General features: G+C 32.2%; 1 protein-coding gene across 2 annotated transcripts in view; it reads left to right on the forward strand.

The window, feature by feature from the left end:
* Positions 1 to 15,772, forward strand: part of LOC146998541 (lysosomal dipeptide transporter MFSD1-like) — a 100,026-nt gene extending 84,254 nt beyond the window's left edge. For both annotated transcript variants that reach the window (XM_085811009.1, XM_085811008.1), the window contains 3 exons: positions 1,422 to 1,561; positions 3,634 to 3,748; positions 11,241 to 15,772. In XM_085811009.1, the coding sequence (XP_085667135.1) occupies positions 1,422 to 1,561; positions 3,634 to 3,748; positions 11,241 to 11,354 (369 nt within the window). In that variant the 3' untranslated portion in view covers positions 11,355 to 15,772. The remainder of the gene's footprint in view (positions 1 to 1,421; positions 1,562 to 3,633; positions 3,749 to 11,240) is intronic.
* Positions 15,773 to 16,960: the final 1,188 nt, after the last annotated feature.

Here is a 16,960-nt window from a genome sequence, read left to right on the forward strand (position 1 = left end):
ACTATCAAGAAGATTTAATATTAAATTCACGATCTGTATTTTGACATGTAAAAGTTCTGTTCTACTTTTATTCAAATCATGCATGTATGTTTGTGTATATGGTGTATTTGCTATGGAAAGGGATGTCAAGGGATGTGACAGCACATGTCAGGGGATGTGAATGTAAGTAAAAACATCATCTTCAGAAAAGGATTAAACTAAAATTAACTTTAGAATTGTCATTGCTATGCTATATTGAGTTGACAGATTTAGCTTGAAACATTTTATTGGCATGAGGATGTGATCCTGTGAGAAATTTTGCATTGCCTCTCTTTCCGTTATTTAGAAATGCAAATGCAAATGCAAAATAGTGTAAGGTTTTATTAAGTTTTTAATTACTATTGTAATGGGCATTTAATAAAAAAAAAAGTAAGCGGAAGGCTGCTAGAAGAAATCTGTTTCAGAAAAAACTTTCGAAGTGTCTAAGGTATAGTCTTTGGGAGGTTAGAGTCACCATGCAGTGGAGAGTCAGAAGGAACTAATTGTATATTGATGTAAGGGCAAAGTGAACCAACTGTATTCACTATCTTTGCAGTCTACATGTCAGGTGAGTGTAAAGATTTGAAAACATTGAAATAAAAACAAGGAGCTATAGTGCATTTTTTATCGCATATGATATAAACAATACTGAAATTCATTGATGGATGGTAAAAGTTTATACAGTCAATGCTGCATGTCACATGTAAGGATAGAGTATTACAAGTGCTTTTGAGAGAGTCCGTCATTTTTGGCAAGTGACAACTAATATGGTACACCAAATTACATTACTACAAAAGCAAATATATGCTTTCAATGAGACTAATATGTAACAATAGGAAAAATTTGTTAAAGAAAGCTTTGCAAAGACAATGATTCCATTCAGACAATAATGTGAAGAAAAGAGTTTTAAAATGTTTCCAAAAGAAACCTAAGAACTTTTCCAAGTATGCTGTTACATATTTGGTGTCTGGGTGATATGTATTCTAATTAATAACAGTAAATATTTTTTAGATATACTAAAGTATTTCTGTGTAAAATCTCTTATTTTTTTTATTAAATGCCCCTTATAAATGCTTTTGTTTTTTTAAAAACAAATCAGATTTTAATATGCTAAATTTGCTTACAATGGAAATAAAGTTATGTATAAAATACGTTGTAAAATGTTGCAATTTTTTATAATACAATTTTTAGTCATATCTAAAATTTTAAGAATGTGCTACATATGAAATTGAGTCGTGCATTCACAACACCGAATTACAAATTCGTAACTACCTGTTTCTTCCAGGCAATGGTTGGTAAGCTGAGATAAGTGTTTTGCATATAGTATTTGTTTTTATATGTAGGAAGAGGTTGATAAAATATTAATAAAAATATTTTTGAAGAAATTTTTTTTTATTTGATAGGCTAGTATGTGGCCTTCAATTCCTCTTGTTGTATCTCAGGCTACAGTTGGCACTGCAATGGGGATTGCAACATCTCTTCAAATGATTGGTGTAGGATGTTCCAACCTTATTGTGGGTGAAATCCTTGGCAAAAGAGATAAGTAAGAAACAATTACTGATTTTTCTTTTTTATTTTAATCCCACCTATAGTAAATTTCAGTGTCTAAGTTAAGCAGTTTGGATGCAGAATTTACAACTAATTGCTGCATCATAAAGAATACTAACTATGAACTTGTTTTTTATTTTTATTTTATTTATGTATTTATTTATTTTTCCAATGCTGCAAAATTACTGCACAGATATTTTTTAGCATAATAGTTCTAGCACATTTGAATATTTGCTGAATGGCTCTTTGCAAGGCCACATGCAAGATATGATAACTCTTTGTAGATGAGAGAGGAATTTTACTTTGTGGAGCAATATAAATCATATGATGCAATGTCTGTGCAAATTAGCAGCATTTGCCAGTCCTGTGGATAAGTGCGTGATAGGGTAATATAACATTAGGAATCCAAAAATTTTGATACAATCCCATTAAAGACATTCTAAGATCAAAAAGTGTTTTTTTGGAGCTGAATGTTTTTTGTGGTTTTGTGTATATTGTTGGAAGCATGCACCTTTATTGTATTAAATATGTCTCAGTTAATTTGATTTTAATAAATGTTTGCTGAAACTGGCACTCCATGTGAATATTTTAAATATGACAAAAATACTATTCTTTGCTATTCCTAACTCATTCATTCATGTTCTTTAGTTTTAAAATTTAAACTATTATTTATGCAAACAGTTTTGAGGAAATTCACCTGTGAAATTGCATAATAATCAAAGATTGTTGGACATTTGCTGAGAAAATGATGATAACATCGGAATGCTAAATTGGCTTGCTATCATTTTATGATTTAGAGCATTAAAATAAATTAATAGTTGTGTAGAACTGGATTATGTGAGATGTGTTTCAATTTTCTTTAATAAAAAATGCATTGTGATTTATAGATTTTAAGTGATATCCTTCTTGAACAACGGGCTAATGAAAACTTGAACTTCAGTAATTCAATTTTGGGCTTATTTATTGTAAAACTGACGAGCTTCATGTTATTTGTGGTTTTCTTTGCTTTATATTGCAAATATAAGCCGCTTGTTGTTTTTTAGATATTTTGGGGAATGGTGACATTACTTCCAATGAGTTTCTCTGTTTTAGCAAAAAAAAAAAAAAAAGAAATTTAAGAAATTAAGCAGTCTTATCACATCTTCAAATGAGAGCAATCCTGTTTCATATCTTTCAGTTGTGTTTATTTTACTACTATGGTAATATGTAAGAGAATACTGATAGCCCTTTTTCACATTCATAGAAATACTGTCTTGGTATGTGGGTTTTGTAATGGTAACGATTGGCAAATACAGAAAAGTCTGTTATGCTAAATACAGCTTGCTAAGGATACTTGTTGTGAGAATATGCAGATTTTATTTATTTATTTGTAATACCTGTTCTGTATACATTATTATCAAGTTTTTTAATACTGTGTCGAAATTCCAAGCAGTTGATTTAAATTGCATTACTTAATTCTAGAATAGATAGGTAATATCTACCCTGAAAGGTACTAGAAAAGTAATTCGAAAAATTTTTTTGAACTTGATTACAAAAATTTAGATTCTTTTATGTATCAGGAGATACATCATTTACCAAAATGTTGCATAAATATCCCCCCCCCCCCAGTTTTTGTCTGCTTTTGATAATCTGATCTTTTAATTTATTTCATATTATTTTCAACATTTAAACAAACTTTTATGCTCTTTTAACATACTTCAGTATTTGAGTGTATATATTTATATAGTTTTATTTTTAAAAAAGATAAATAATGCCTTGTTTCTTTGCCTCATAATGCATTTCTATGCTAAAAATGAGTCGGTTTACATTTTTAGAGTTTCCCTGTTTGTTGACAGAACTCAGGTTCAACTGAATAAGTAGAGAATTTTGTGATACACAAAAGCATTTATGTGTACATCTGTGATTATTTATTTACATATGCAGAAAAAAACTGCAAGCAATTTGAAAAATAATTCATCTATAGTTTTCAATAAAATGATAACAAGATAATTGTATCTAGAGTTTAATACATAAAATGAACTAAAAATATATGCCATTTTTAAGTGACTGTTTTTAATATTTTATTAGCCTGCCATCTGAAGAAGTACTTTTGCGCTGGAAATATGTCATGATCTATCTTCTTGCAAATACTTTGGCCTGCGTTGCTACATCAGTTGCTTTGCATTTTGCAGATGCCAAGAAGGTTATTTTATTTCTTAGATATCTTTTGGCTTATATATGTATTTTTATTATTTCAGTAATTTTAAGAAAAAATTTTAAAAATCTTTTAAACTGTTTTTAAATATATTTAGTTTATTGCTTTTGTATTGATTTTTATTTTAAATTGGAATTTTATTGTATATTGTTTGCAAAGCTCCAGCCAATATTTTATAATCTAATGAATATTGTAGAACAAGAGTGCTGATTTTTATTTTGTGCATCATATGTAGTAAACTGTGAATGGGTGATGATGTTTTATGCCAAGTAATTTTGTCTGTTTGTTAAAAATTATGTAAAAATTAGAATTGTACAATTTTATGATGTAGTTTTTGTGAAGTCATGCCATGGATCTAAATATACATGGATAATATAATAACTGTTTATTAAGATTTGAAGTTCAAAAATATTGTAAATTTAATGAAAGGAATTCTATAAATCATAAAGATCATTTGTAGATCCCTCCCTCCATCTATCAACTGGTATATATATATATATATATATGTGTGTGCATTCATGCAAGCTGTTGGTATATGAAATGAAAACATAATAAAAATATCCTTGAGACTTGTACAGACCTGTTACATTTTGGAAGCAACTTTGATTTATTAACTGACCTTAGTAAAGCTAATTTGTGATCTAAAGCATTTTTTTCAAGCTCAAATTACACGCAGGCTAAATGTGCATACTGAAAGCAGACAATGAGTCTTTTTTTTTTTTTTTTTTTTTGTAAGTACCGGAAATGAATTTATGCTATATGTGTATATATATATATTATGGTGTTTCATTTTGTAAACAAAAGGCAAAAAAATAAAATGTAAAATTTTTACAAATTGTGTTTACTCTACGAATCTCAGTGATGTAAAAGGTATATACACTGCTCGAAATTGAAAATGTAACACCAAGAAGTAGTGGTCAGAAAGTGATGAAATTTGGAAAAAAGACAGAGGCAGTAATAAGTGATCTTAATTTCAAAATGATAGTCAGAATACAGAGCGAGAACGGCGTCGGCTCAATAGGATGTAGGACCTCCGTGGACAGCGATGCACGAAGAAATACGTCTAGGCATTGAGTCAATAAGAGTGCGGATGGTGTCCTGAGGGATGGCTCTCCATTCCGTTTCAATTATTTGCCACAGTTCGTATTCTGAACGAGGCAGGGGCAGAGTCTGCAAACGGCATCCAATCACATCCCACACATGTTCGATTGGTGACAGGTCAGGAGAGTACGGTGGCCAGGGAAGCATCTGCATACCTTGCAGAGCATGTTGGCAGATGCGAGCACTGTGTGGTCGAGTGTTATCCTGCTGAAAAATTGCATTAGGCGGTCCTTGAAGGTAGAGGATTGCCACCGGCCGCAGTACGTTATCCAAGAATCGTTGGGCCCTCATAGAGCCCTGAATACAAACTAGAGGTGACCTGAAATCGTAGGCAATAGCGCCCCAAACCATTATGCCACGTTGTCGTGTGGTGGGGCGTTCCACAGTTACTGCCGGATTAGATCTGTGTTCGCATCGACCCCACACACGTATTCGGCGATTGTCGCTGGATAAACAGAAGCGTGACTCATCTGAGAACACGACATTTTGCCATTCTGTGATCCACATCACTCCAGTCCAGCACCATTCTAAACGTTGGCGTCTATGTTGTGGGATCAATGGCAGTCTTCTTAATGGATGCTGTGAGCACAGACCACTTTCAACCAATCAACGGGAAATGGATCTGGTCGACACGGGAACATCCACGGTATCTTGCACGTGCTGCAGAATCACAGTACAAGTGACTTGCGGGACCGCCACAGCTTGTTGGCGGATGCATCGATCCAAGCGTGCTGACGTCACTCTGGCTGCACCTGCACCCCTCCTTCTTCTCAGATTTCCTTGTTCCAACCATGTTTGCCATAGCCGATGCACCGTGCTCTCATCCATGTGAGTATCAGCTACGATTTGATATAAGGACCAATCCGCCCTTCTCAGTCCAATCACCATACCCCTGGTAAAATCGTCTATCTGCTGGAAGTGCCTTTGTTGACGGCGGCCTAGCATTCTCTCCTGTTACATGTATCCTTCGGGACAAAAACCAACTTTTTTCGATAATTCGTCTGGCAGAAATAACAACACGAATATTGCCCATTCTGCACGTTCCTTCCCTTATATCTTACTTCACATGCGTCGGAGAACTGCACATTTCACATCATTCCCATAACTCAGTGACATGCGTCTACTCTAACATTTGCATAAATTTCTGACCACTCCTTCTTGGTGTTGCATTTTTAATGTCGAGCAGTGTATATGCCAAACTTCAAGAAGGTTCGATAATATTTAGAGGTTGCACACAGTTTTATAAAATTAAGCAAAAAATATGATTTTTCAACGTTAATTAATTTTATTGGAAAAAAACCAGAAATCAAAAATTTTAAATAATATTAAAAGACACACTAAGATTATTAGGTAGTATGATAAACAAAACATGTGTTATATTAATCAACTTTGAACAATGCAGTCCCTTCTTTTGTTTGCTTGGCAAAAAGGTTTCCATGATGCTGGATTGCACTCAACAAGAATTGTTTTTGTTGTTCATTCGGATTCATTTGTTAAACTTTTTTATCTGAGCAATTCCTCATTCTGCAGTATAATTGACATCTTAAGGGTGTTCATGTAGCTTTTTAGAGAATAACTGCAGTATTCTATCACATTGTGAATCCCAGACAATTCAAAGAACATCTTTATTTTATTAATAATGAAATGGCTCATTCTTAGCAGGTTTGGCTTCTAAGTTTTTAGTCATATTTTCTTTATCAGCTAGAATAATATGTTTGTCCAAAAAACCCAATTTTATGTTTGTTTCTGATAAATAGCAGAGATGTCTGTTAATAGCTGTAAGAGCACGTTTTTGAACATCTGTATCTGGGTAAGTTCTCAGAGGCTATAGCATATCCAAATCATTCTTTGGAGTCCATTGACTTACAATTGCCTCATGCCAAAAGTGAACATATTATGAAATGTGCAACCCGTGCATGACAAAATGTGCAACCTGTTTCAGTCCTTTCAATTCTCATTGAGGAATAGCTAGCTGTTTAGCAAAGAGGACAGCTTTAAGTCAATATAATATATTTGCCTTTGTCATTCTCCTTGCTTGATGCAGAGCCCTTGCGATCCTGAAACTGAAGTCATTTTGAGACCAGCCTCTTATATACAGGATTAAAAGTTGTAACAGCTCTTTGTAGTCTTATCTTGGATGACATCCATCTTTTAGGACATTTTGTATGTAGCTAACCATTTTCACTCATTGTTCTTCTAAAAAGCTTTGAATGGAACTTTTTTCATCCAGCATTATAGTATATGACTTCTTATCAATTGAAGCCCATAGACTTTGGAACTTCCCAAAAATCTGGATGTTATGACCACTTGACGGTACACCACCTCACTTCTCAAACACTCCTTTCAGTATTAATTCATGGGTGTTATGAAGGCAAGCCAACCACAAAAATGTTCTTCTGAATTCCCTTTCAATTCTGGTGCATACCCCTTAGATCAATCAATTAGTACAAAGAACTTCAGTATTAGAAATTTTACTAGTTTGAGATAAAAGGGATCTATATCTGTGACCCTTAAATATTATTCAGTCTTCTTGAAATTTGGCATACACATCTTTTACATCACTGAGACTCGGGGATGTTTGTTAATGAGTGTTTAAATTAATAAGCATATAACCTGCACTAAAGCTGCAAAGTAATAATCCACATATATATATGTGTGCATTTATGCATCTGCATGCATACATTTGTGCATATATGTATGTGTGTGTATACAGGGTGATTTAAAACTAGAGGAACAAACTTCTAGGAGAGGGTAGAGTACACCTAGAAGACCAACAGGAATCCCATAATAATGCAAGATGAGAAATGCAGTCCTAACGAAATAGGGAGTTGTTGCAGGAAAACCATTGACAGCCACCTGCAGAGGTATTAGGATAAAAACTATGAATACAGCATGATCACAAATTGACATTTAAAGACCATAAACTTAAACTAAGTCATGGCTTTCCTGATAATGAAGTTGCTCAAAGTTTCATTACATGGTCACAGAATCTCGGATGTTTTTAAGTACGGCAGACGTCTGTTAGAAGACGTGCAATTGCCGTGAAGATTTGCCATTTCAAAACATCCGAGATTCCATGCTTTATGCCGCATTATGAAATATCAGGAACCTTGATCGTAAAGAAAGTTGGGACATTTTTTTGCGATCATAATGAATTCCTCAATCCCTTCCCTACTTACCTCTGGTCAGCTGGAGGATAAGCAAAGATGCAGGAAAGACAAGCCAATAACAAGTGAAAAAACTCAGCATTTAGCAATAAATTATAATACGTGTACACTTTCAGTTTCACAGCAACTGCTAAAAGTCCCAACCATTCACTGTCATTCACTATCATGTAGGCTTCACAACAGCAATGCATGGATTGGCAAGCCCTTTAAAAAATAATTGTTATGTTGTGAATGTTTGCAGTTGCCATGGAGATTCTTGCAACAAGTTCGATGTTACACTCAATGGGCATCTTGTAGGCTGCAGTTCTCAAGTCCCCCACAAGAAGAAATCCAGGCTAAATAAATCAAGTGATCCTGGTGGCCATGTGATAGGTCCTTTATGCTAAAGCCACTGCTACTAAATGTATTTTTACACTAATCCCATACAGCATGGGCAAAATGAGCTGGAGCCCCATCGTGTTGGTACCACATTGCACATTGAACAGATGTAGGAACATTGTCAAGTGATTGTGGCAGTACCTCTTCCAGAAAAATGTTATATTTTTTAACATCCAGTAGAGATGCTAAGAGATATGGCCAATTAAGTAATTGGCAGTAATACCCACCCATATATTCACAGAAAACCATCATTTAAAAGCATGTGTGGGCATTCTTCATGGATTGTCATGTCTCTGCATATCAACATTGTGTTAACTGAAATCCCTTAATGACAAAAAAGGGCTTCATCCCAGAAAAGAATGCAGGATGGAAATGCCAGGTTCTGCTTGCATCTGTCTATGCAGCATTGTGCAAATTCCATGCATTGAGGCTAATCATCAGGCTGCAGTGACTGGACCCACTGCAAATGATGTGGATGCAAGAGCTCCCTGAGTAATTTTGTTGTACATTGGATTGAGATGCTGCAATATCATGGGCAGTGGTTCATGTACTTGCACTAGAAGCTTCTTCTACTCGGTACAATATCTCATCTTCTAAGGTAGATCTGTGTACATGCAATTCACGGCCACTCTGTATTATGCTCGCTCTTGCAGAATGTCCCATATTCACACATGTTATGGTGCAAATTCATAAACATTCGGTAATTCAGTCTGTTCAGATATTGTTCAATATACACTGCTTTCCAAAAGAAACAGAATGTTTTTTGTGTCAAATTTGAGAATAAAGCAACACACACACACACACACACACACACACACAAAAAAAAAAAAAAAAAAAAAAAAAAAAAAAAAAAAAAATATATATATATATATATATATATATATATATGTAAATCACATAACATGTTTGCTAAACAGTTCATTGATGATATGACATAGAATGTTTCTAAAGTTTAATGCAAACATGAATTGCATCAAAAAATTGCACTCTTGGCAGAGAAATCCGGTTTTCAAGAAACAGTCCATCAGAGTTCTTTGAGGAGATATGTGACAGTAACATTACAAAAATTGGTTCTAATAAGGAATGTGTCCAACCCTAATTGCAATACATTGGTAACAGCAATATTCCATGCTCTCAGTTAAGCTGTCAGTCAGAGAAATGGGAAGCAACGATTAGACGCAGAAGGATTTAAGATGTAGGAAATATATGAAGTATTTTGATTTAAGTTGTGTTTCCTATGACTGCATTTTAACTTTAAAAGATGTAATACAATCGTACATGTCGATAATAAATTTATTATTTCCTTGCAGCTCTTTATTGAGAATATTTAAATTTCTGGTGAAGTCAATGAGAAATGTGGAATCTGTTACCCATGTATCATTATAGCAGCTTATTGATTTTATTTATTTATTTGAGTCGTGAAAAGTTTGATTTCATTTGTTGAATCAAAAAATTGTCTTAATGCAGCTCCTTGGCATAAACACCTCACCTTGTTGTACTAAATAATTTCCCTGTTCTTACTTCTAATTTCTTCAAGAAATAGAACAAAGTTGATAATTCAAAGCTCATCCATGGATGAAATTAATTGTATTTATTTTTTCAATAACCTTATAATTCTGCAAATTTTTGGCACCATATTTACAGCAAATAGATACCTAAAATTTATTAGAGGTCACATGCAACCCACCAGTTTGAGATCACTGTTCTAAAACACATACTACTACAGAGATGATAATACACTTAATTCTGAAGCAATAATGCAAGAATTAAAATTTACTATAAAGGGGTTTCAAAAGATCCCATTTCATACTGCTGCAGTTATATATATAATGTTCACTGTATCTGGATGAACTCATTTAAAGGTTGTAATTGAGTTATACATTTAATAAAATTTTAGTTCCATCTGGAACTTATTATGGAAGTGGGAGTGCACACATTGATGTCATCATTGATATGAAATGCGACCAAAGTAGATCAGTGAGCAGTTTTATTATTTATTTACTTTGCTACTGAAAAAGGTAAACTGATGGATATTTATCGGACTATCTTGTGTATAATGTGCAATTAAGGCAAAATAGATTATCAGTCTTTGTAAAGGGGTCATTCTGCTGAATACAGTTGTTTGGCTCTATGTTGTTAGGTCTCTGAAGCAAAAGTTAGGCAATCATAAGTGAAAAACCATGCCTGTATAGTCTAACTTTCTTAAGCCCTCTCAAAATGTGCTTGAAGGCATTGGTTCCAGTCTGACAGTGACATAAAGAGGCAGCAAAAGGGTAAACAAAGCACTTACCAGATAAAAAATTAGAGAAGGCTTGAAATTAAAATATGAAAAATTGAATATTAATACAAAAATAATAAAAGTATTTAGTGGATGCAATTTTGAATTAAACTCAGATATTAAATTATTAAAAATCTGTTATTACTACTGTGTGAGGAAAGTTGTACAAGAGCTGCAAACAATACACTTCTACCAAAAAGTTTCTCTTTGCTTTGAAGGGGAATGGCTAAAACGTTTATCAGGGAGATAACTGCCCCTAACTTAAATCACCTGCAATTTTTTTTAATACATTAAAAAGTTTTGGCCATTCCCCCTCAGAGTGAAATTTTAGTCACCTTTTATATAGTTATAATGGAGTTAAAAAAAAATCAAAACATTGTGAGTAATAATAAAATGTAGTATTTTGACAATCCGCTTAATTCTGAATTAGTGCAAATTGCATTGTCATAATGTTTTCTGTGAAAATGCCACTTTTGTATTTTAATATATCTGTTTGCTAAGATAAAAAAAATTAAAAAAAAATTTATTTATTTATTTATTTATTGTTTAAAATTAGGGTGGAATTCTAAATCGCAGTCGCAGAGCTGCAAAAGAAAGGGCAGAAAGTGAAGCACTTGTTAATCCAGACACAGAAGCTTTAGTGGAATCTTTACAGCCAATTAATGACTGATTTGCCTACTTTTATTTGGATCTGAAAATGTCTTTTTTTTTTTTTTTTTAACATTGATAATGGCAATTACTTGGCGTTATCAATGACTTGTGTTAATTCATTCAATTCATATATTTAAGAAGAAATGTAACTTTGGTTTTTATTATCTGAATTTTTCAGTTTTTATAAGTGTTTTTTTAAATATTAAATTAGTAATTTTAAGAAATTCTAGATGATATTAAATTATAATGAGTTATTTCCATTTACTTCCCTTGGTAATTTTGAATGTTTGAAAATTATAATTTTTCTTTCATTTTAATCATATGTTGTTCTTATTGTGCAATTTACTACTTTAGTTCTCATTTTATTTATCAAGAAAATCCTGCAGTACCTTTCCATTAAAGCCATACCTAACATTTTCAGTGCCATGTCATCACATTTTGGCTTATTTCTTTCCCCACGCAGTTGGCTCAATACTACAGTAGATCAAATGGAATGAACAGGAATAGCAACAAGGAACACTCTTAAATTTCATAATAAAAACCCTTTAAAAATTTGCAGGGAAAGAAGGTGGTCTACATTATTATTATTATTATTATTATTATTATTATTTTTCTTCTTTTCATGAATTTTCATTAGTTACCCTAATTTTGTTGTGTCCATTGATTTTAACATTAGGACAGGATAAAAAGAAATTGGCATATACATTTCTTGTGTAATTATTCCAATAAATTGTTTTGTTGTGATTCATTTGAAGCAGGTCTTGATTTGCAAAACTCAACAGATGTTAATTTCTGGCACCAGAACTAAATGAATCATATGTGGTAGTAACAAAAGCCATGATCCAATAAATTGCATTTTTGTTTGGAAACGTTTTTCTTTCCAGCGTGAGCAAAGGCTGCATAGCCACTTTAGTTTCAATTAATTTATTGCAGTAAGGTAAGGTACATGAGGGCTATCTGATGCCTTAGTGGAGGACTTTCTAAGGAAAACTAGCTAGTATTCAAATTGCGTATAGGAAAAACTACAAAAAACAACATTGCAACCATCTCATTTGACTAGTTTTGAACTATTACCATTCGTTAGTTTTAATCACTCACTCTGCTACTGATGGGGTCCATTTTAGCTTCAAGTCACATTTTAACTTCTCGAAATGGTTATTTGAATACAGTTTTTCTTTCTGAAAAACATTGAATTCGAAGAGGGTCACTGATGACAGGCACTGAGTTGGTTCGACCAATGAAGCCAAGATTACTAGAAACACATAATTCAAGTAAATTTTCAATGTTTTTAAATTTAATAATCATTGTTACTAAAATGGTGTGAAGAAATAAATACAATATAGAACATACAAAAATAATTGAACAAAGTTATTTTTGTTGCAAATGAATGCACCAAGCAAATGAAAGGTCAACCAGTGCAATCTCTACAGTATGTCACAACGTTTTTGGTGCAGTTTTTTGCCTTTAGCCTACCTAGGTTTTTAAAATTTTTTTCATAGCTCACTTAACAAAATCTTCGTATGACCTTAGCTTTTCCTGGCATTCTTTAAGTTCATGACACTGATGAGTTCGTTAAATTGTCTGTTGTAATTACTATTTCATCAACATATTCAATATGTAATAAGAAATTCATGCTGGCCAGATAGACAAGCCGTGTGAATGGTATTCAATGTGTTAAAAAGTAGGATAGCTAATTATTCATCTCTTGGCTAATCCCAAGCTGTAGAATCAATTACAATTCAAAAATAAATAAATAAACTGATTAGTTGAAAAATGTGGTAATCGCACTAGTGATGGGTATAAAAACAATTATTGCCAGGAAAGTAGCCAAACAAACCTACAACACATGGTGCCAAGAAAATACTCCAGAACAAGAAAAGTCCCAAATAGTATGGCATAATGAAAAAGTACCAATCCTGCAATTTTCCTTGGTGTGATAAGAGAATCTGTATTGTAAATAATGTTTTCATTTTTAAGTAATATATTTAAATTATGTAATAATAAAACAGAATATCTGATTATTTCTCATATTTATTTATCTCTTTGGAGGGAAATTTCATTATACCTTTCAGTATGTTATGTTATCAAGATTTTTGTTCTACATTTCAGTGTAAGCTAATTTATATCAGTTATATCAGTTTTAGTGTAAGCTAATTTATATGTGTATAATTAATTGAGTCATTTTAAAGTTTAACTTAAGATGTAATATTTTGTGTATATTCTAATTTAGATTTGATATGATATATGATTGTTAAAAATTCATTCGAAGTACTAAATTTTAATGCATGAAAATAATTTTGCCTGAATTTTTTTATGAAAATGATTTAAAAGGGTAATCAGCATATTTATAACAGAAAATTAATAAACATTCATATGTGATCTTTTGTGATATAGAGAATTCCTAGTCAGTTGTCGATCTCATGCAAAGAAGCCCACAGCATGGTGGTATTTGTGGAGAAAATCGTAGTGCATAGGTCCTGGATGTCTTAAAGTATTCTAGCATATCAAAGCATCAGAAAATAAAGCTCAGTAGATGATATTTGACTAGTGGCCAGGTTTAAATTAGGTTATTTGCATGTGGCAAAGGACACAAAGCCAGCTGCATAAGAGGAGGGTGTATTTGTGAAGGACGGTTCTAAGGAAAACTGGCTTTTATTCACATTATGCATGGAGAAGAACCTATCATTCAGCCACCCAATTTGCCTGGATTTCAAACCTAGGTCAAATTACTAGTATTCGGCATTCTTAACCACTCAGCCAATGGTAGGACACATTGTGATCAGTAACATCATGCCTAATCCGCTTACCAGAGCAATGTTGCTTTTATATCCAATTAAGTCTTCTTGCTAAATTGCACCATTATTAGACCTTGCCTGAACATAAGTTAAAATAACTGACTTATATACATAGCTGTTCAAGCTTTTATAACTGCTTTAAAAAGAGGGGGAAAAAAGGTGATGCTATTTTATATTTCAAGAGGCTTAACAGGCTGAGATGGTCTTATGAATAAATAAATTCTAAATTAATACATAATATCTGAGCATATCGTAATGCTTATAGCTGAATCCTTGACATCCTGTACTTTTCTTTAATGATAAAAAAATTAAAAAGATTGCTCAGCATTATATGTGAGTAAAAATTAATTCATGGATTAAAATTTTGTTAAATATACATGTCAGTGTATGTAACGCCTAATGAAATATGACATGCTTTTCTAAAAAATCATTAATTTTACTTTTTTGAACTGTAGGAAACTTTGAACATTGATTAGTGGCAACATTCCAATAAAATATGTGTAATTTGTCAATATTTTTTCATGTGAAATAAAGTTAACATAAGAGTAGATAAATTATTCAGTGCACATTTTGTAAACTTACAAACATTCCAAGTTGATTATTATAACTACTGATAGTTTATAGTTGATGGTCCTGAAAATATTAATATTTTGTTCTTAGTAGAGGAAGAATAGCCATTTGAATTCTTAGAATGTGAAAGTCTCCTCATTAAATATATTGCATGCATTGTGAATTGCTTTATTATCATAAAAATGTATTTTGCACTTTTAGTGCAAGTAATAATTATAATTGTTTTGTTAACTTCTTTGTATTTTAGTCACATTCTTCTTTCAGTAATATTTAGTCAAAAAGTTTGATATGACATTCTCTGTAAGATCAAGGCACCTTACTTATTGTACTTCAAAAAAATAGAGAAATCCAGATTTGTCTTTCTACCTTTTAACCATTTCAATATGGTGGATCTCTGAAACTGTTTTTAAAAGAAAAATATGTTTAAAGGTTTAAAAATGTGGAGAAACTCTAACCCAGTCAGTAGAGACTGACTGCTTCTAAGTTGTTGGGATTTATGATTATGGTGTCTGTATGAAGCAATGATACTTAAAATCCCTGAATCTAAAAGGTCTTGTATGGGTTGATTTTAGAAAGACAGATTTCTTCTTCCAGGGTGTTTTCTAAATTGGGGACTGAGCTGAGTGAAATTCCATTGTTACTATTGTTGTTCGCAACCATGACTTCAGTGCGAAAAATGCAACCAAAAAAACCCTAGAGATGCATTTAGTTGAAAATAAAAGTTGATATTAGTTTGTGTCTTGTAGTTCTGTGCTCATATTTCTGTATAAAATATTTTTCTACATATGTCATAAATTAATTTATTAACAGGCCAGAAAAATCATCTGATTTGTTGTATTGCTGTCAATAGATAACATTATCTAGACTTTAAAATTAAGATGTAAAATTTTATTTCAAGAATAAGTTACATTGTTGCCATCATGTTTGAAATAATTTTCTCTGAGTAAACATTTATTATTATTAATTTACTTAAGAGAATGGATATGTGATGATATTGTATGTACGGAAGAAAACTATACATATTCTTTGCATGTTTATAGCATAACAAAACACACACACACACACACACACACACACACACACACACACACACAAAAAAAAAAAAAAAAAAAAAAAATGCTATATCAAATGGATTTAGGATTCCAGTAACTTCCAAATTTTGTTGATCAAACTGAATGAAAATGAAAATATACATCCAGTTGAGAGAGCATTTTGTTTGAAAAAATGTTTTAGTATTTTATTAATGCTTTGATCTTTGATATAAAGAAAGTTGAAACTTATGTAATGTTAACTTTTAAGGTGAATTTTAGTTTCTGTCCTCTTTTACATTGCATTTTATGGTCAAGTTGTTCAAATGTATGTGTTACATTTTGATGTATTGATAAATTTGAGATATTACCAATATTTAAATCAGTGCTGTCTAAAGTGCCTTTAAATTGTAAATACATGCATATCTATACATATAATAAAATTTTATCATTTGCTCATTGCTCTTTGCGTTTTATCATGCTGAATTTAAACACTACATTTTATATATTTCTTATAATATTTTTCATATTAATAAACATAAAAGAAATCAAATAAAAGTATATAATAAGCAGCTGTCATTCTCTTTGGAAATGTTATGATATGCAGTGCTGCACAGAAAAGCTAACTAATATAAATGATTAAGACACAATAACACGCCGAATAAATACTAATTCAGAAGTCAAACAACAAAAATCAGCGTTAATTTACAAAATTTTCACAGGACTAGTTTCGATGGTTTTACCGAACCATCATCTTCAGCTGCAAAACCGCAAATGAACAAGATAGGAAATAATGTTTAGATGAGATAAGAAAGCCTGGACAAGAATAAGCAAGTGGCGCCATCTGTTGGCGAAACCAGAACTAAAACATAATTTCTCTAAAAGCCGAAGGCAAATTTGGATTGGAATTAGGATCGTTAACGAGAACAGAAAGATTTTTATGAATGTGAAATGCCTCTAGAAAATCCAGTTCTCCAATGGAAGATGTTTTTTGAATAATTTTGGTAGCAGAAAAATTGAAAGTGTGATTTTCGGACCAACAATGTTGAGCAACAGAAGACTTCTGTGTTTCCTTTTTTCTAACATATGCCTCATGTTCTTTGACGCGAAATTTTAAGGCTCTCTTAGTTTGGCCAATGTAAATTAAACCGCACTGGCAAGGAATCCTATAAATACCCCAGGAATTCATATCCGGAATGGGGTCCTTGAGTATAGAAGTTGGAATTTTATTG

The sequence above is a fragment of the Stegodyphus dumicola genome, chromosome 2 (assembly GCF_044657685.1).
Source record: "Stegodyphus dumicola isolate Sdum_Otavi_A_Nest chromosome 2, ASM4465768v1".
In the NCBI taxonomy this organism is placed as follows: Eukaryota; Metazoa; Arthropoda; class Arachnida; order Araneae; family Eresidae; genus Stegodyphus; species Stegodyphus dumicola.